The following is a 15,757-nucleotide window of genomic DNA, read 5'->3' as shown; positions in this document are numbered from 1 at the left end:
GAATAATTAGCATCGGATTACCTGTCCCTCCCCATCCCACAGACTATGTATGATAAACAGATTACCCTTAACTGGGCGGCAGCCTTACAGAGTACCCAACAAGGAGAAAAATGAGAACACCCCTTTGTCCCTAGTAAGGGGAAACTGTCTGGCCCCTAAGCCAAGGAGTCTGAAAGTCTTTGCAGAAAACCCCCAAATTTAGGGGAACAGACTGTGGCCATAGGTCCCAATAATCAGTAGTTCAGAGAGTCCCAGCAAGTAAGAAGATACAGTATGCCACGAAGAAAAAATATCCTGAGTCGTCTTAGTCTCTATCGCCTCCTACTATGCTGATTATGGCTCCGAATCCACAATGCACCCACCGTTCCTTCGATTGAACCGTTCCCAAAGTCCAACCACGGGAACAGAGCGCAGAATTCTGGTAAAGAGAGCCGATGAAGAGTACGTTTTAGTTATGTACTTTTCCATCAAGTTGGGCCGCTCAACCGGCCAAAGAGTTGCCCTGCATACGAGTCATAATAGTGGGCAGAGGTTACCCGGGCATTCCGAACTGCCGGGTCAGAGCAATCAGCGATTAAACCATCAATAAAAAAAAAAATCTTAGTGGTGACAAATACTTCAGTCACATGACGGGCGATCAAAACAACTGCAGGCAAGGAAAAAAGAAAAAAAAGAAGAGAAAAGGAAAAAAAAAAACAGCGAGGTCCCAGCGGCCATATTGAACATGTGGCGAGCAGAGATCCTGAGCGTCCAGGGACTTTCAAGAGGTCGCTGAAGAGTCATCAAGGGATGAAATAAACGCCCGCAGCTCCCCAGCATCTGAAAACCAGCGTGGACCATTTGGGGTGACGACCCTAACCCGAGCCTGGTAGACTATCATGGCGCGGTAGCCTAAATTGTGCAGCTGAGCACACAAAGGTGAGAGTGCTCGCCGTTGGGCCAATAATGCCGCCGAGAAGTCTTGAAATATTAGGACTTTACGTCCCTCATAGAGTGGCGCCTTACCTCCACGCACGGCTTGTAGGATTGCCTCCTTATGTGCATAATTGAGAATTTTAGCTATGACCACTCTGGGCCGATCTTGGTGGGGTCGTTTGAGGCCTAGGCGGTGCGCTCGTTCCACGCATAAGGGCCCTCGCGCCAAATTTAGGGACAGTTCTTTAGTGAGCCAGGATTCGAGCCATTGAGGAAGTTCCCTGTCGTCCAGTGATTCTGGCAGTCCGACAAACCGGAGGTTGGATCATCTTGACCTGTTCTCCAGGTCCTCAAGACGATCAGTGTGCTGTGCCAGCGTCTTCTTTAGGAGTTCCAGCTCCGACTGCGTGCTGTGGAGGCCATCTTCAGCATCGGAAACTCTGTGTTCCAAGTCCCCGAACCGGGCTTCATAACCCGCAATAGAGGTAGTAAGTTCACCTATTTGGTTAGATAACTTTTTAAATTCCGGCTCCAGCGCCTCCACAACTGCGGCTTTAATATCAGCCCAGTTAGTAGGAGCAGGTGATTCGGGCGTACCCGGCTCCTCATCAGACACCATGTCAGTGGGCCGCACCTTATCCTTTTCTCTTTCCTTCTCCTTCCGTGCCGTCCGAGTTGACATTTCACAAGCGATCACTTGCGGCGTCAGCACCCGAATCTAATCTTGTAGTCAGGGAGCAAATTTTATGTTTGGAATATAAAAGATGGGGTTGGATGAGCGGGATAAGAGCCAGAGAAGGGGAGCTACATCTGCTCTCCCTCACAGCGTCACGTGATCTCCTGTAACTTTTTATTTTGTCTCTGGAATTTTAAATGTATTTTTATTTGTCAGTTTTTTTGGATACTTGTTCGTTTTGTTTGTTTGTTTGAGGTGTTTTTGTCTCCCCCCCCCTCCCCCGCACCTCGTTTTCTATACTGGCAGGTTATGACCCTAGGCTGCAGAAGCAGCCCCTTCTGGACCCTGGCCACAATAGCAGCAGTGGGCATCTCCTTGGCTTGGTGCCCTGCTACCCAGGAATTTTCCACCCTGCATAAGTAACACTTGACTTTTTTTCGTTAATAAAATATAGCTGGAAGAGCAAGAAGTGCTAGAATAAATTTAGAGGAAGCCATGGTTAAATATAATAGCTGGGAAATAAGTTCTGCTGTCATGCAGGTGTGCTTGCTTTACAGGAGACTGCATGAGAGGGAGAGGATTGGCGAGCTTGGAGCTCCAGAAGTATGGGGGCTTTCACCAAAAGTTCCTGACCCTGAGTAAGTAAGAATTTAAAGCAAAAAGCACTGATTTTTTTTCAGACACTGTATATATATATATATTTTTAATTTTGCTTTATAACTTGATATACCATTTAATAGCATATATTCTCTATAATTGTTTTATCCAGTTCTGATGAGCATACTCCAGCAGAGGGTGAGAAGTCAAAAAAAAGCAGCAACTCTGACTCTAGTTCAGAAGGTATTTACTTTCTTTTTTTGTTATGTCTGGGGAGGGGGAGTTTCTCCTGCTCTTCTGGACTTCTAGCTCAATTAGAATCTGCATCTCTTCAGTTGTGGTACCATAAGCTTTAATTCACAACTACTCTGTGATTTTTCCCTATTTTATATTTCTTTCTCAGCTGAGCCCAGGGCCACAAACTAGCTCCTTCTGGAACCTGGTTAACCTAGACCCTGAGTCCTTTCCACGGTGTCACTGTTGCATGATGCCTAAGAGTCCCTCCCGCAGCACCTCTGCCTAGCCTGGAGAAAAGAAGACATGTCTTAGGAAATGACCCTCATTCCTGCACGTTGAGCCTCTGGGCCAGCCCTTTTCTTTTTTTTTTTTTAATATGCATATTAGTTAAATGTGTTATTTATAAAATTGTATAATTTATTAGTGCACATAAGGATAATCCAATGCAGGATCTTATGCTAAAGGTTAATGAATCAGTGTGCAGTAGTGAGATCCAGATACAAGCCATATAGTCAGAAGATTTTCTAGAGCTTTGAAAAGTAGTAAACTAGAGTGGAGGACCATTTAGGCTGGGGAAGGAAAGGCTTGGTGAAGCAAGTTTATGCCCAAGTAAATTATTCTACAACAAAGGTGCTAGAAGATGAAGGAACCATAGAGGAGGGCAGCCAGAAGAATTGACAGGTGCTGAGTGACAGCAGAGAAGGAGGGTACCAGAGAAATGAAAAGGAGTAGAGCAGTGCAGAATCCGGAAGATAAATGTTAGTAAAATTAAAAGCAGCTGAGGGGCAGGCATAGAATGACTTTAGCTTGGTCTAGGGGACTGAAACATGAAGCTGGGTTTATCTGCTTGTACGTAACCTACTCCGTTGAATGTTTTGGTAGAGGAGAAGAAGAAGAAAAAGAAGAAAAAAAAGAAGAAAAAGAGAAAAGCCACAAAAAAGAAAACTAGAAAACACTCTGAAGACAGTGAGAGCGACAGTGACTCAGAGTCTGAAGTTAATTCCAGTGGTAAGGATGTGAGTGCTCTGTGGAATGACTTCCACTGAAGTATTCCTTTCTCTTCATGTGTATTGTGATTTTCCCTGTACATACCCGGATCAGTCCAGACTAGCAGATGGAGACAGAGATGCTTTTAAAAGAAAGCTCCGCCTTATATAGGAGAGTGCCACCTACAGTCCGACAGTATTACTCTGTTTCCAAGCAGATGGCGGAAGTGCAAAACCTACAGTCTGGTCAGGGGTTTGAATTTGTTTAAGATAGTTAGTCAGACTTAGTGCATAGTTGTCTGGAAAAAAATTAGTGAACTGGTCTCTTTTTAAAAAAAAAAAAAAAAAAGACTTGAGCAACTCAGCGATTCTGTGGTCAGTCTCCCAGAGGGTAGGTAGGTCTGAGAGGGCCGTCCCCTGCTGGTTCGAGGCAGCTGCCAACGAGGGTTGGGGACCCTATTGTTCACCTTAGGCAGCATGGGTGCGATACCGGGGAGCCCAGCTCACTCCACCCAGATAGATCAGCACACTGGACCACTTCAGGCAAATCTAACCCATAATGTTCTTCAGCCAGCACAGCACGTTTCAGAAAATTCCTCAGCACTGAAACCCTCCTCCTCTCCCTTACTGATACCATCCTCAGAGGCCGTGACAAAGGCAAATCGTTCCTCCTGATACTCCTCGACATATCAGCCGCCTTTGACACCATCAATCACAGAACACTCCTCGCCAGACTTAAAGAAATTGGTCTTCAAGACACCACAATCAAATGGTTCAAATCCTACCTCTCAAACAGATCCTACATCGTCAAGACAAACTCATCCGAATCCTCTCAAGTGCCCCTCACACATGGGGTCCCACAGGGTTCTTCCCTTTCCTCAACCCTCTTTAACATTTACCTCCTCCCACTATGCAAATACCTTTCAGATGCAAACCTCACCTACTTCGTCTATGCAGACGACATACAAATACTTCTCCCCATAAACAAGTCCATCCAACTCACCATGGAAAAATGGAACAACCTCAGCTCAAATCTGTCCCAATTACTATCCCAACTATCACTATGCCTCAACCAAGCCAAAACAGAAATCCTTCACATCCACGATGACCGTCCCTCTTATCCCCTCAAGTGCACCCCCTCCAACCACCCAGGAACCTCAATCAACACGGGAGTGCCACAGATCTCACAAATCTCACTCACTCCATCCACAAGAAACCTAGGAGTAACAATTGACAGCCAACTCAACTTTCAACGACACATCTCCAATACAATTAAGGATGGATTCTTCAAACTCCAAACCCTGAAAAAACTTAAACCCCTTCTCCAAGCGCACGACTTCCGAACAGTCCTTCAATCAATTATCCTCTCAAAACTCGACTACTGCAACTCCCTTCTCATCGGCCTACCAGAAATCCACATCAGACCCCTCCAAGTTCTACAAAATGCCGCCGCCAGAATCATCACCAACAACAAAAAATCCTCCCACATCACACCTACCCTCAAAGAACTCCACTGGCTACCCATCACACAAAGAATCCATTACAAAACACTCACCCTCATGCACAAAAAAATACACAACAACAAAATGAACTGGCTAAACAACGCAATACATCCACACCCCACACAAAGAACCCTCAGATCCACCAACACTGGCCTCCTAGCCATCCCCAATCTCAAATCTGCACACCTCAACGCAACCCGCAAACGAGCCATAACAATAGCGGGACCCACCCTATGGAACACCCTCCCCACCTGTCTCAGAAATGAACCATCACTGCAAACCTTCAAAAAACACCTAAAAACATGGCTGTTTTTAAAAGCCTTCCCACCCGACCCTTAACCTGCCCGAACGCAACCCACCTCATCCCATACTCAAGTCTTCTCACCCCCCTGAATCCCTCACTCCGCTACTTCCTCCCACCCCACCTTCCCCCCCTCCCTTCCCTCATCCCCCCCACCTCTATTCCTAAATTACCTACCCAACAAGTCCCTTATCCCAATTTTATTTTATCAACAACACATTCATGTACATATGTTATTTTCTATAACCTTTTGTTATATCCTATAACCTTTTGTTCCATGTACCACTGTTATAATATGTTATAATTGTTTTTTGTAAAATAGGGCGGACTACGCCCTATTCCCTTGGTTATCTGGAAACCGATGTGATATCTCGATTGAATGTCGGTATATAAAAGAAATAAATAATAATAATAATAACTTTAAAAAAAAAAAAAAAAAGTTTACTTTCGTTTTGGACCGTTGTCCTCTCCTTCCTCTCATCGTGGGGGGGGGTTTCACCGCGTTTTGACTGTCGGGGCTGCTTTTTAGGTTTTTGTGTCCTGTTTGTTCCCTTGCCGGCTCCTCCGATGCCGCGGGCGACCACGTGTTGCGTGTGCGGCTCTCCCGTGAGCAAGTGTGTACATCATGTCTGCTAGGGGGAGAGGGCTTCTCGGGTGCAGGAAAATTCAAAAAAGGGCCGAAAACTAGGTCTGTGCGATTCCCCTCAGTGACAGTGAGATGCGGTGACCAGAATTGCACACAGTATTCAAAGTGCGATCTCGCCATGGAGCGATACAGAGGCATTATGACATCCTCCATTTTATTTTCCATTTCCTTCCTAATAATTCCTAACATTCTGTTTCCTTGTTTGATCGCCACAGCACACTGGGCTGATGATTTCAATGTATTATCCACTATGACACCTAGATCTCTTTCCTGGGTGGTAACGCCTAACATTGTGTAACTAAAGCAAGGGTTATTTTTCCCTATATGCATCACTTTGCACTTGTCTATATTAAATTTCATCTGCCATTTGGAAGCCCAGTCTTCCAGTCTTGCAAAGTCCTGCAATTTATCACAATCCGCTTGAAATTTAATTAGTATGTATAATTTTGTGTCATCCGCAAATTTGATCACCTCACTCGTTGTACCCCTTTCCAGATCATTTATAAATATATTAAAAAGCAGATCCTTGAGGCACTCCACTGTTTACCTTTTTCCACTTTGAAAACTGACCATTTGTCAGTTTTCAAAGTGGTTTAACCATTGGTTAAAAGACAGGAAACTCTTTGTTTCCTGTCTTTTAACCAATTTGCAATCCACAAAAGGACATCGCTTCCTATCCCATGACTTTTTAGTTTTCTTAGAAGCCTTTCATGTAGGACTTTGTCGAATACCGTCTGGAAATCCAAATTTCCCTGTATATACCAGGAACAGTCCAGACTGCTGGGTTATGCCTCCCTTCCAGCAGATGGAGTCAGAGAAAAGCTGAAAGCACCCCCCCATATAACCTGGTGTGCCACCTGCGATCCCTCAGTATTTCTCTGACTCCAGCAGATTGAGAGGCATAACCTGCGGTCCTGAATCTCTCTATCTAAATTCCTGGGGACTTGTCCCGACAGGTTTGATTTCTAACCAAAAGCCTTTCACTAGATCATTTAAAAAAAAAAAAAAAAAAAAAAGCGTTGATTAATTTGATCTCTGCAAACCTTTTAGCAGTACGTAAAGCAGCCAGTTACAGGCAGGCAAGGCAGGGCATTGCCCTACAGCCAATTTCCCGGAGTTCTGTGCAATAGCCCGGTGAGCAGAGGGGGAAAACTTACCGCTGGGCCGGTCACTCTACCCCTCCTCAGAGACTATACAATTCCTCTGTTCCCCTAGCCTGGCCGTTCTGTGAGGGCTGAGTAGTAAAAATTAAAAAAAAATAAAAAAACACAGAAAGAGCTATTTTTACTTGCCGGGTTGCTTCCTCAGCAGTAGCCTGGCAGAATTCTCCCGGGCCTCCGGAAGGGGTGGAGTGTTCCCCCCGTGTTTCACGCGCTTGCAGGGGGTATTTTCATGCCGTATGGAACAGTGTGTGCTGCTTGTGGAGAGCCGGGGCCCCGGCTCTCCCGCGAAGGCCTCTGCTCCCAGTGTATTCCTGGGGGTGAGGGGCCTTCGCGACGATAGATTTCAGCATGGGAGGCGGCCATTCCGCGGCTGCGAGGATCGCGTGGCGTTCAGACAGCTGGGAGGCAGAGGCCTGGCTCGCTCCTGATCAGCACAGGAGCGGCGGCCATCTTGCCTCCATCAGATGTGGACGCTGATTTGTCTGAGGAGGGAGAGGATCTCCCTCCTCCTCTATCCCCGCCAGCCCTAAGTCCACTTCGACCGTGTGGTTTATTTTCAGACTCTGCTCCTCCTCCGTCCATTCCCCCCGGGGGGGGGGGGGGGGGGGCTCTTAAAGCGGAAGCACCCGTTTTCTTCTCACTTTGTCTTACTTTTGCATAAGGCATTTATGGACGTGGAGACTGATTGGGAATCCCAGTCTCCTAGCCAGACTAAGCTTCTTAGGGCTTCCACGGACCAGGGAAGGTCTGAACCTCGCATTCCTTGCTCTGATCTGGGGGATGGGCTGCCTGACCCTCTTGCCCTGGTGGATCCGGGGACTCAGGACCCCTTCACCCAGGACATGGGCGATGAGGTTGACAATGCCACCCCGGTGAGGGGGATGATCTGCAGGTGCTCTGTCTTTTCTGCAGAGAGGAACTGGATCCTTTAATTTCACATGTGCTTCAGGAACTAGAGATTCCCGTCCCACAGGAGGCGCCGAATACCTCTCCAGGAGATTTGGTTTTAACGGGGCTTTGGGCTCCACCCCAAACTTTTCCTTTTCATCCGAAGCTGTTCCAGCTCGTGACCTGTGAGTGGGAGACTCCTGAGGCCTCATTGAGAGTTAGCAGGGCCATGGAAAAACTTTACCCGCTTCCTAATGACTCTCTTGACCTCCTTAAGATTCCTATGGTAGATTCGGTGGTCACAGCCTTAGCCAAGCATACTACTATCCCGGTGATGGGAGGCACAGCGCTCAAGGACCTCCAGGATAGGAAACTGGAAGTGTTGCTCAAGCAGATTTTTGAGGTGTCCGCCTTGGGTGTGCGGGCAGCAGTATGTAGCAGCCTCATGCAGAGGGCTACTCTCCGTTGGGTTCAACAAATGCTCACTGCCCAGGACCTTCCCCCGGGAGAGGCTGAGCAGGCGAACCACATGGAATCAGCGGTAGCCTATACGGCAGATGCTTTGTATGATCTCCTTAGCACTTCGGCACGCACTATGTCTTTGGCGGTTTCCGCAAGGCGCCTGCTATGGCTCCATAACTGGTCGGCGGATGCCTCGTCTAAATCTCAGCTGGGTTCTTTTCCTTTCCAGTGTAAGCTGTTATTTGGAGACGAACTTGAGCAACTCTTAAAAGCCTTGGGGGACAACAAGGTGTATAAGCTACTGGAGGACAAACCCAGGTCGGCCTGCTCGCCCGGTAACTACAGGGGCCGTTTTCGGGGACAGTGCCGCTTCAGGTCGGGTAGGGGTTCTTCTGCTTATACCCCTAGGCAATCGGCTACACGGGCATAATCATGGGCGTATTCCTTTTGTGGCAGACGGCCTCAGCGTGCTGGAGCCTCCCATGCCTTCGCCCACAACAATAAATCTATCCAATGAAGGAGCGCCAGCCCATTCCTCCATTCCAAAGATCGGGGGCCGACTATCCCGGTTTCGCGAGGAATGGGTCAAGATTACCTCAGACCAGTGGGTTCTAGATATTATAAGTCGCGGTTACGCTTTGGATTTTGCTCGTCCCCTCCGGGATCTCTTCCTGGTATCTCCCTGCGGACCTCAGCAAAAGCAACAAGTTGTTCTCCAAACCTTATCCCGGTTGAGGGCTCTAGGAGCCATTGTTTCAGTTCCCCGGTCAGAATGCTGGACCGGTCGCTACTCCATTTATTTTGTGGTACCCAAAAAGGAGGGTTCCTTTCGGCCGATTTTGGACCTCAAACAAGTCAACAGGGCGTTGCGTGTGCCTCGGTTTCGAATGGAGACGTTGAGATCGGTCATTGCGGCAGTCCAGAAAGGCGAGTTTTTGGCTTCTTTGGACTTGACGGAAGCTTACCTCCACATAGGAATGCAAGAACACCATCAGGTTTCTGTGATTCATGATCATGGGACAACATTACCAGTTTTGCGCCCTGCCCTTTGGGCTGGTGACGGCTCCCCGTGTGTTCACCAAGGTGATGGCAGCGAGCCTTCGGCGGGAAGGGATCTTGGTACATCCCTACCTGGACGACTGGCTCATACGAGCGAAATCAGAAATCCTCTGCAGGGCAGCGGTTCATTCGGTTTTGCGTCGCCTGCAGTCCCTGGGCTGGGTTGTCAATTGTGCAAAAAGCCAACTGATTCCATCCCAGGTGTTGGAGTTTTTAGGAGCCTGATTCGACACCGTCGTGGGCAAGGTCTCACTACCTCTCGGGCGGATGGACCGGTTGATGTCTCAGGTACGGCGACTGTTGTCGCTCCCCACACCAGTGGTGTGGGACTATTTGCAGGTTCTTGGTTTTATGGCCTCTACCCTGGAATTGGTTCCTTGGGCCTTTGCGCATATGAGACCTTTGCAGTCGGCACTACTTTCTCGTTGGGATCCCAAGTCGGAAGAGTTCCACCTTCCATTGCCTCTGCTCGAACTGGCCAGATCTAGTCTGGATTGGTGGCTCACTCCGGATCACTTACTTCAAGGGGTAGACCTAGAGAATCCTCAATGGATAATTGTGACAATCGAAGCCAGCCTATCCGGCTGGGGGGCGGTTTGTCAATCGAGGTCAGCGCAGGGTCTTTGGACGCCGTTACAGACCAAGTGGTCCATCAGTCGATTAGAGACCAGGGCGGTTCGTCTGGCGCTGCAACAATTTCTACTGCTGGTCCGCTGCAGGGCGGTAAGGATTCTCTCCGACAATGCGACCACAGTGGCTTACATAAACATTCAAGGGGGTACAAGAAGTCGCCCCATGGCCGACGAAGCGGATATGTTAATGGCCTGGGCAGAACGTCATCTGTCCCGCATTGCGGAGTCTCACATAGCCGGGGTTGACAATGTTCAGGCGGACTTCCTCAGCCAACAGCGGCTGGATCCCAGAGAATGGGAGCTGTCTGGGGAAGCGCTACGGCTGATCTCGAGTCAGTGGGGGACCCCCCGTCTAGACTTAATGGCGACTCGTCTGAATGCAAAGGCGACTCGTTTCTTCAGTCGCAGGAGGGACCACGGTTCAGAAGGCATGGATGCTCTGGTCCTTTCTTGGCCGACACATATTCTCCTTTATGTGTTCCCTCCTTGGCTGTTGGTGGGGAAGGTGTTGCGTCGCATAGAATCTCACCAGGGGCCGGTAATTCTGGTGGCCCTGGAGTGGCCACGAAGACCGTGGTTCGCCGATCTGATCAACCTAGCGATGGACGGTCCATTGCGCCTCGGTCATCTGCTGAACCTACTACAGCAGGGTCCAGTATTTTTCGATCAGGCCGACCGCTTCTGTCTAGCGGCTTGGCTTATGAGAGGAGATAATTAAGGAAAAAGGGATACTCTGAGGCGGTTATTACTACTCTTCTCCGTGCAAGAAAAACTTCTACATCTGTCACCTACTTTTGGGTATGGAAGGTGTTTGATTCTTGGTGCTGTGGGTTGAGTTTGTCCCTGCGGCAGGACACTATTGTTCACATTCTGGCCTTCTTGCAGGACGGCTTACGGAAGGGCTTGGCGTACAGTTCGCTCCGGGTGCAGGTAGCAGCCTTGGGCTGTTTTCGGGGTAAGGTTGATGGTGCTTCCATTGCTGCACATCCGGATGTGACACGATTCTTGAAGGGAGCCAAGCACTTGAAGCCGCCAGTGCGCGCGATCTGTCCATCCTGGAGTTTAAATTTGGTTCTCTGTAGCCTTTGCGGGTCCCCCTTTGAGGCTTTGAAGTGGGCTACGTTGAAAGATTTAACACCTAAATCGGTGTTTCTCTTGGCTATCTGTTCAGCTAGACAGGTTTCGGAGCTCGAAGCCTTGTCATGTCGAGAGCCTTTTCTGCGTATCTCTGATTTGGGGATTTCTCTTCGGACAGTGCCCTCATTCCTTCCAAAGGTAGTCTCGGCCTTTCATGTCAACCAGTCAGTCGAGTTGCCGGCATTCTCTGATGAGGATAAGGATTTGAGGAGATTGGATGTCCGTAGAGTTCTCTTGCGGTACTTAGAGATTACTAATCCGTTTCGCTTGTCTGATCATCTCTTCGTTTTGTGGAGCGGTCCTAAGAAAGGGACTAAGGCTTCTAAAGCTTCTATCGCCCGCTGGTTGAAAGACGCTATTGCTTCCGCTTACATATGTCACGGACGCCCAGTACCGGATGGTCTTAAGGCGCATTCTCTTAGGTTACAGGCAGCATCATGGGCAGAAAGCCAATGTGTCTCGCCCCAAGAGATTTGTCGGGCGGCCACTTGGAAATCCTTGCACACGTTTGCTAAACATTACCGTTTGGATGTGAGGGATATGAAGGTGGATTCTTTTGGCAGAGGTGTGCTTCGCGCGGGAATGTCCAGGTCCCACCCCTTTTAGGGCAGCTTGGGTACATCCCAGCAGTCTGGACTGATCCTGGAACGTACAGGGAAAGGAAAATTAGTTCTTACCTGTTAATTTTTGTTCCTGTAATACCAAGGATCAGTCCAGATGCCCGCCCATTTTCAGGAGAGTCCTTTCAGCTGTTTGTATTTCTCTTGGCAGATTTTGTTCCAAGACTACTCATCTCCGCAGCATAGTTATAGTTCTAGTTGTTTTTTCTTTAGGCATTCATACGTTCTACTTCTTCAACTGATTTAGGTTTAACTTGGTCTAGTCATTGGTTGATAAAATGCATTTAAGTATAAAACAATAAGATAATTATAATAACAGCCATTCATTCTGCTTTGATATCGATTATACTGAGGGATCGCAGGTGGTACACCAGGTTATATGGGGGGTGCTTTCAGCTTTTTTCTGACTCCATCTGCTGGAAGGGAGGTATAACCCAGGAGTCTGGACTGATCCTTGGTACTACAGGAACGAAAATTAACAGGTAAGAACTAATTTTCCTATACCACATCTATCGGTTCACCTTTGTCCACATGTTTATTCACCCCTTCAAAAAAATGTAGATTTGTGAGGCAATAGGGCAATCTCAATAAGCCCTGCTGAGAGGATCAAAGAGTTCTACCTGGTCCACATTTCTTAAGATCATCAGCTAAATTTCATGGGACATACAGCCTTAAACACAAAACAATAGTGGTCTCATTTCCATTGGCAACCAGAGGTGCAACATGCTAATTTCTCCAGTTACCTATCAGAGGCCTAGCTGTTGTGTTTTAAGGTAACTAGTGTTTTTAGTCTCAAATATAACAAATTATAGTAATCAAGCTAGTTCATTACCAGTGCATGAATACTTGTAGCCAAGTCAAAACTGTCCAAATAGGGAAGAAGTTGTCTGATGAGCTGTAATTACCAAAAGCTGTTACATTAATCGTTGACTTTGTGGCAAGTATATAATGCTCGTCACCTCTGATATTTAATTTTTTCATTTTGACCAGACTAGCTTTTTTGTGTAACTCTTGTGTTATTGTCTCCCATAGGATAAGATAAAGCAGTATAGTTGCAATGGCAGTTCTTTCTAGTGGAGAGAGGCTGTATTAAATTTTCTTCTGTTTTCTGGAAAGCTTTGACTTCACCCTCTGTTTGAAACTCTGTATGTAGTTGTATAGTTTACTATTCCCTGTATGTACCCATATCAGTCCAGACTCCTGGGTTTTGCCTCCTCTCCAGCAGATGGAGACAGAGAAAGTTTTACTGACACTGACACTTAAGATGAGGTGCCACTTGCAGTCCCTCAGTATTTCTCTGTCTCCAGCAGATGGTGGAGGTGCAAAGCCTGCAGTCTGACTGAAGCTATATAAAAAATAAAAATAAAATAGAAATTCTATATTTGCCTCCCAGAGGGTTGTTAGGCCCTGGTGGGGCCATCCCTCTGTTCAGTTTGGAGTTAACAGTCTGCTTGGAGTTAGCAATCTGTTGTTATTTAGGAGAGTTGTGGGTGGATCCTTGGACCGGTGGCAGATGACCACGCCCCCGGGGGAAGATCCCGAGAGGGACCACCGGTCAGGCTCAGAGTTAGGAGACACACACACTAGTTCTTTTATTAGACAGTATACTGAACCACCAGAGGTGGCAGTAGTGAGCTGGAATGCCCGGCTGGGCTGTAGTCCCTCAGATACTGGAACAGCGATCCCTGGAGGCTGAGCTATAGAGAAACTGAAATATAGTGAGTAGGCAGGGTATGCAGAGTTCATGTACTGAACCAGATGGTAACACTCACACAATGTCTCATAGAAGCCCAGGAGCTGGAAAGTATAGACCCTCGAGGAGCGAGTACCTGGTTCCAGGGAAAGCTCTGAGAGAGCGATGGTAACTCACTGATGTAGTTGGCAGTGATGACTTCCATGCAGAAGAGAGTACCGAGTAAGAATGGGAACGAGGGCCCTGGAGGAGCGAGTACTGATTCCAGACTGTCACCTGAAAAACAAAGGAGAGAGCGAGGCCCCCGAGGAGCAGGTACCCCTACTAAGTCCGAGGAGGCAGAGTAGCTTGGAAAGTCGAAGCGAGTCCGTAGTCAATCCTTGCTAACTCAATCTGTTAGCAAATTCTAAGACCTTATATATCCATCAAGGGTGACGTCATCTTCGGGGGACGCCCCCGAGGTTCGCGCCATCGCCGGTACTTCAGTTGGGGCCGCGTGCGCGCCCCTAGGCCTCCAGGAAACATGGTGGTTTGCAGCGCCTAGCCGGTCCGGGGACGCCGGAAGACTTCGGCAGAAGGACGCCGCGGCAGCCAATCTTCCCGCGGACGAATAGGGAGGCGCCAAAGAGGTAAGGAGGGCGGAGAGAGGGCGTCGGGAACCGATGGACACAACACCCTCTGGTACGTGAGGCTCTTGAGTAGGGGGTCGGGGACCCTGTTTAGCTTGCATCCCTTGCCAGAGAGGGCTGAAACCCGGGGTCCCGGATTACTCGCCCTGAGGGATCAACGGAGCCTGCTGCCTCTTCTCAGGGAAGTGCCCTCTTTTATTCTTTGCTCTGTTAAAGTTTTTCTATTTAAAAAAAAAAAGTGAGGAGATCACGTGATGCAGTGAGGGAGGAGGATGTAGTTCTCTCTCTCTCTGCGCCAGGCCTTTGCATCGGACCCCATCTGAACCAATAACAGACTCAAAGTAAGGCTAAAATCTCTCTGAGCAGTAGCTATTCTGCTTGAGCCACGGCTGGACTAGGCATGTCCGCTCGGGTCGTTTGAAAAAGACAAGGAAAAAGGTAAGGACCATCTGAAGCCCGTAGAAGGCCTGGTAATGGCTGCCACCAGCCCACCCGATAACCTCCCAGTTGCGGCGTTAGCAGACATCAAGGCAGTGGTCCTCGAGGCCTTGGGTCCCGATATTAAAATTATCTTGTCTAAAATTACTGAAATGTCTGCGAATTTGAACAAGATTGAGGCAAGGTTTGTGGAACTAGAAAGTTGTGTGTCCGAAAACCAAGATGGCTTCAGGACTACTAAAACTGATATGGGGGCTCTGCAGCCCGTGGTAGAGAAACAGGCTGCCCGGATTGAGGATCTAGAGAATCGTTCTCGCAGATCCAATCTGCAGTTTGTAGGGTTCCCAGAAGCCTTAGATGACAGAAACTTACCCGCACTTCTGGAGACTTGGTTGGAGAAGGAATTGCATCTGTCCCGAGCACATGGTAAACTGCGCATAGAGAGAGCACATCGCCTGGGACCCCGTCAACAGAATGCAGCTAAGCCGCGGGTCGTCATGGCAAAACTGTTGCTATTGGAGTTTTGATCTATGGATAGAGAATGTTTCAGAACTCCGCTCTTCTCTCTGTTGTATGATCTTTTTAAACAATAAAAAATGTTTTACAGTAAAAAAAAAAAAAAAAAAAGTTTTACTTTTTCCTGAAGCACCGTGTGAGCTGACGGAGCGGCACAGAGGCAGTGCGACTTCAGCCTTGCAAGGCTCTTTTCTTCAGCGGGTGGCTTCTGAAGGGTTTGTTTCCCCTCTTTCTGGCTTCCTTGTTGCCTCCTTCCCCTGCGCCGCAGTCAGCCCAGTTTTTCCTTGCTGTGCCACAAGGCGCGGCCTGAGAGGACACGCGATCATGTCTCTCCCGCACTGGTCTTTGCTCCCGATGCCTCCCCGGGGGAGGGACCATTGGGGAGCAATGAGGGCGGCAAGGGGAGTGCTCGCCGTGACCTGGGAAAACTACCATCAGCATGGTTGGCCCCCGATGATCCATTCCCGATAAAAGCGGGAAAGGCGGCCATGTTGGCTCACTTTCATTCTGCTAAGCAGGCCGCGGAGGAGAGCAGAGACCTCCCTCCCCCATTGTCTGGGAGTGATGAGGACCCCAAGGCTCTTTCGGATGTGTCGTCGTCTTCTTTTTCGTCCGATTTTGTGTTATTACTCCTATAAGGTCAGGAAGGCTGCACGCCAC

General features: G+C 48.4%; 1 protein-coding gene across 1 annotated transcript in view; it reads left to right on the top strand.

Moving 5' to 3' along the window:
- Positions 1-15,757, top strand: part of NKAP (NFKB activating protein) — an 80,433-nt gene that overhangs the window by 5,803 nt on the left and 58,873 nt on the right. Inside the window, exons 2-4 of the mRNA XM_029607834.1 lie at positions 2,149-2,229; positions 2,361-2,431; positions 3,308-3,433. Of these exons, the coding sequence (XP_029463694.1) occupies positions 2,149-2,229; positions 2,361-2,431; positions 3,308-3,433 (278 nt within the window). The remainder of the gene's footprint in view (positions 1-2,148; positions 2,230-2,360; positions 2,432-3,307; positions 3,434-15,757) is intronic.

Source organism: Rhinatrema bivittatum, chromosome 6, assembly GCF_901001135.1.
Source record: "Rhinatrema bivittatum chromosome 6, aRhiBiv1.1, whole genome shotgun sequence".
Classification (NCBI taxonomy): domain Eukaryota; kingdom Metazoa; phylum Chordata; class Amphibia; order Gymnophiona; family Rhinatrematidae; genus Rhinatrema; species Rhinatrema bivittatum.
The sequence above is the reverse complement of the archived record's forward strand: the minus strand, read 5'-3'. Positions and strand labels throughout refer to the sequence as shown.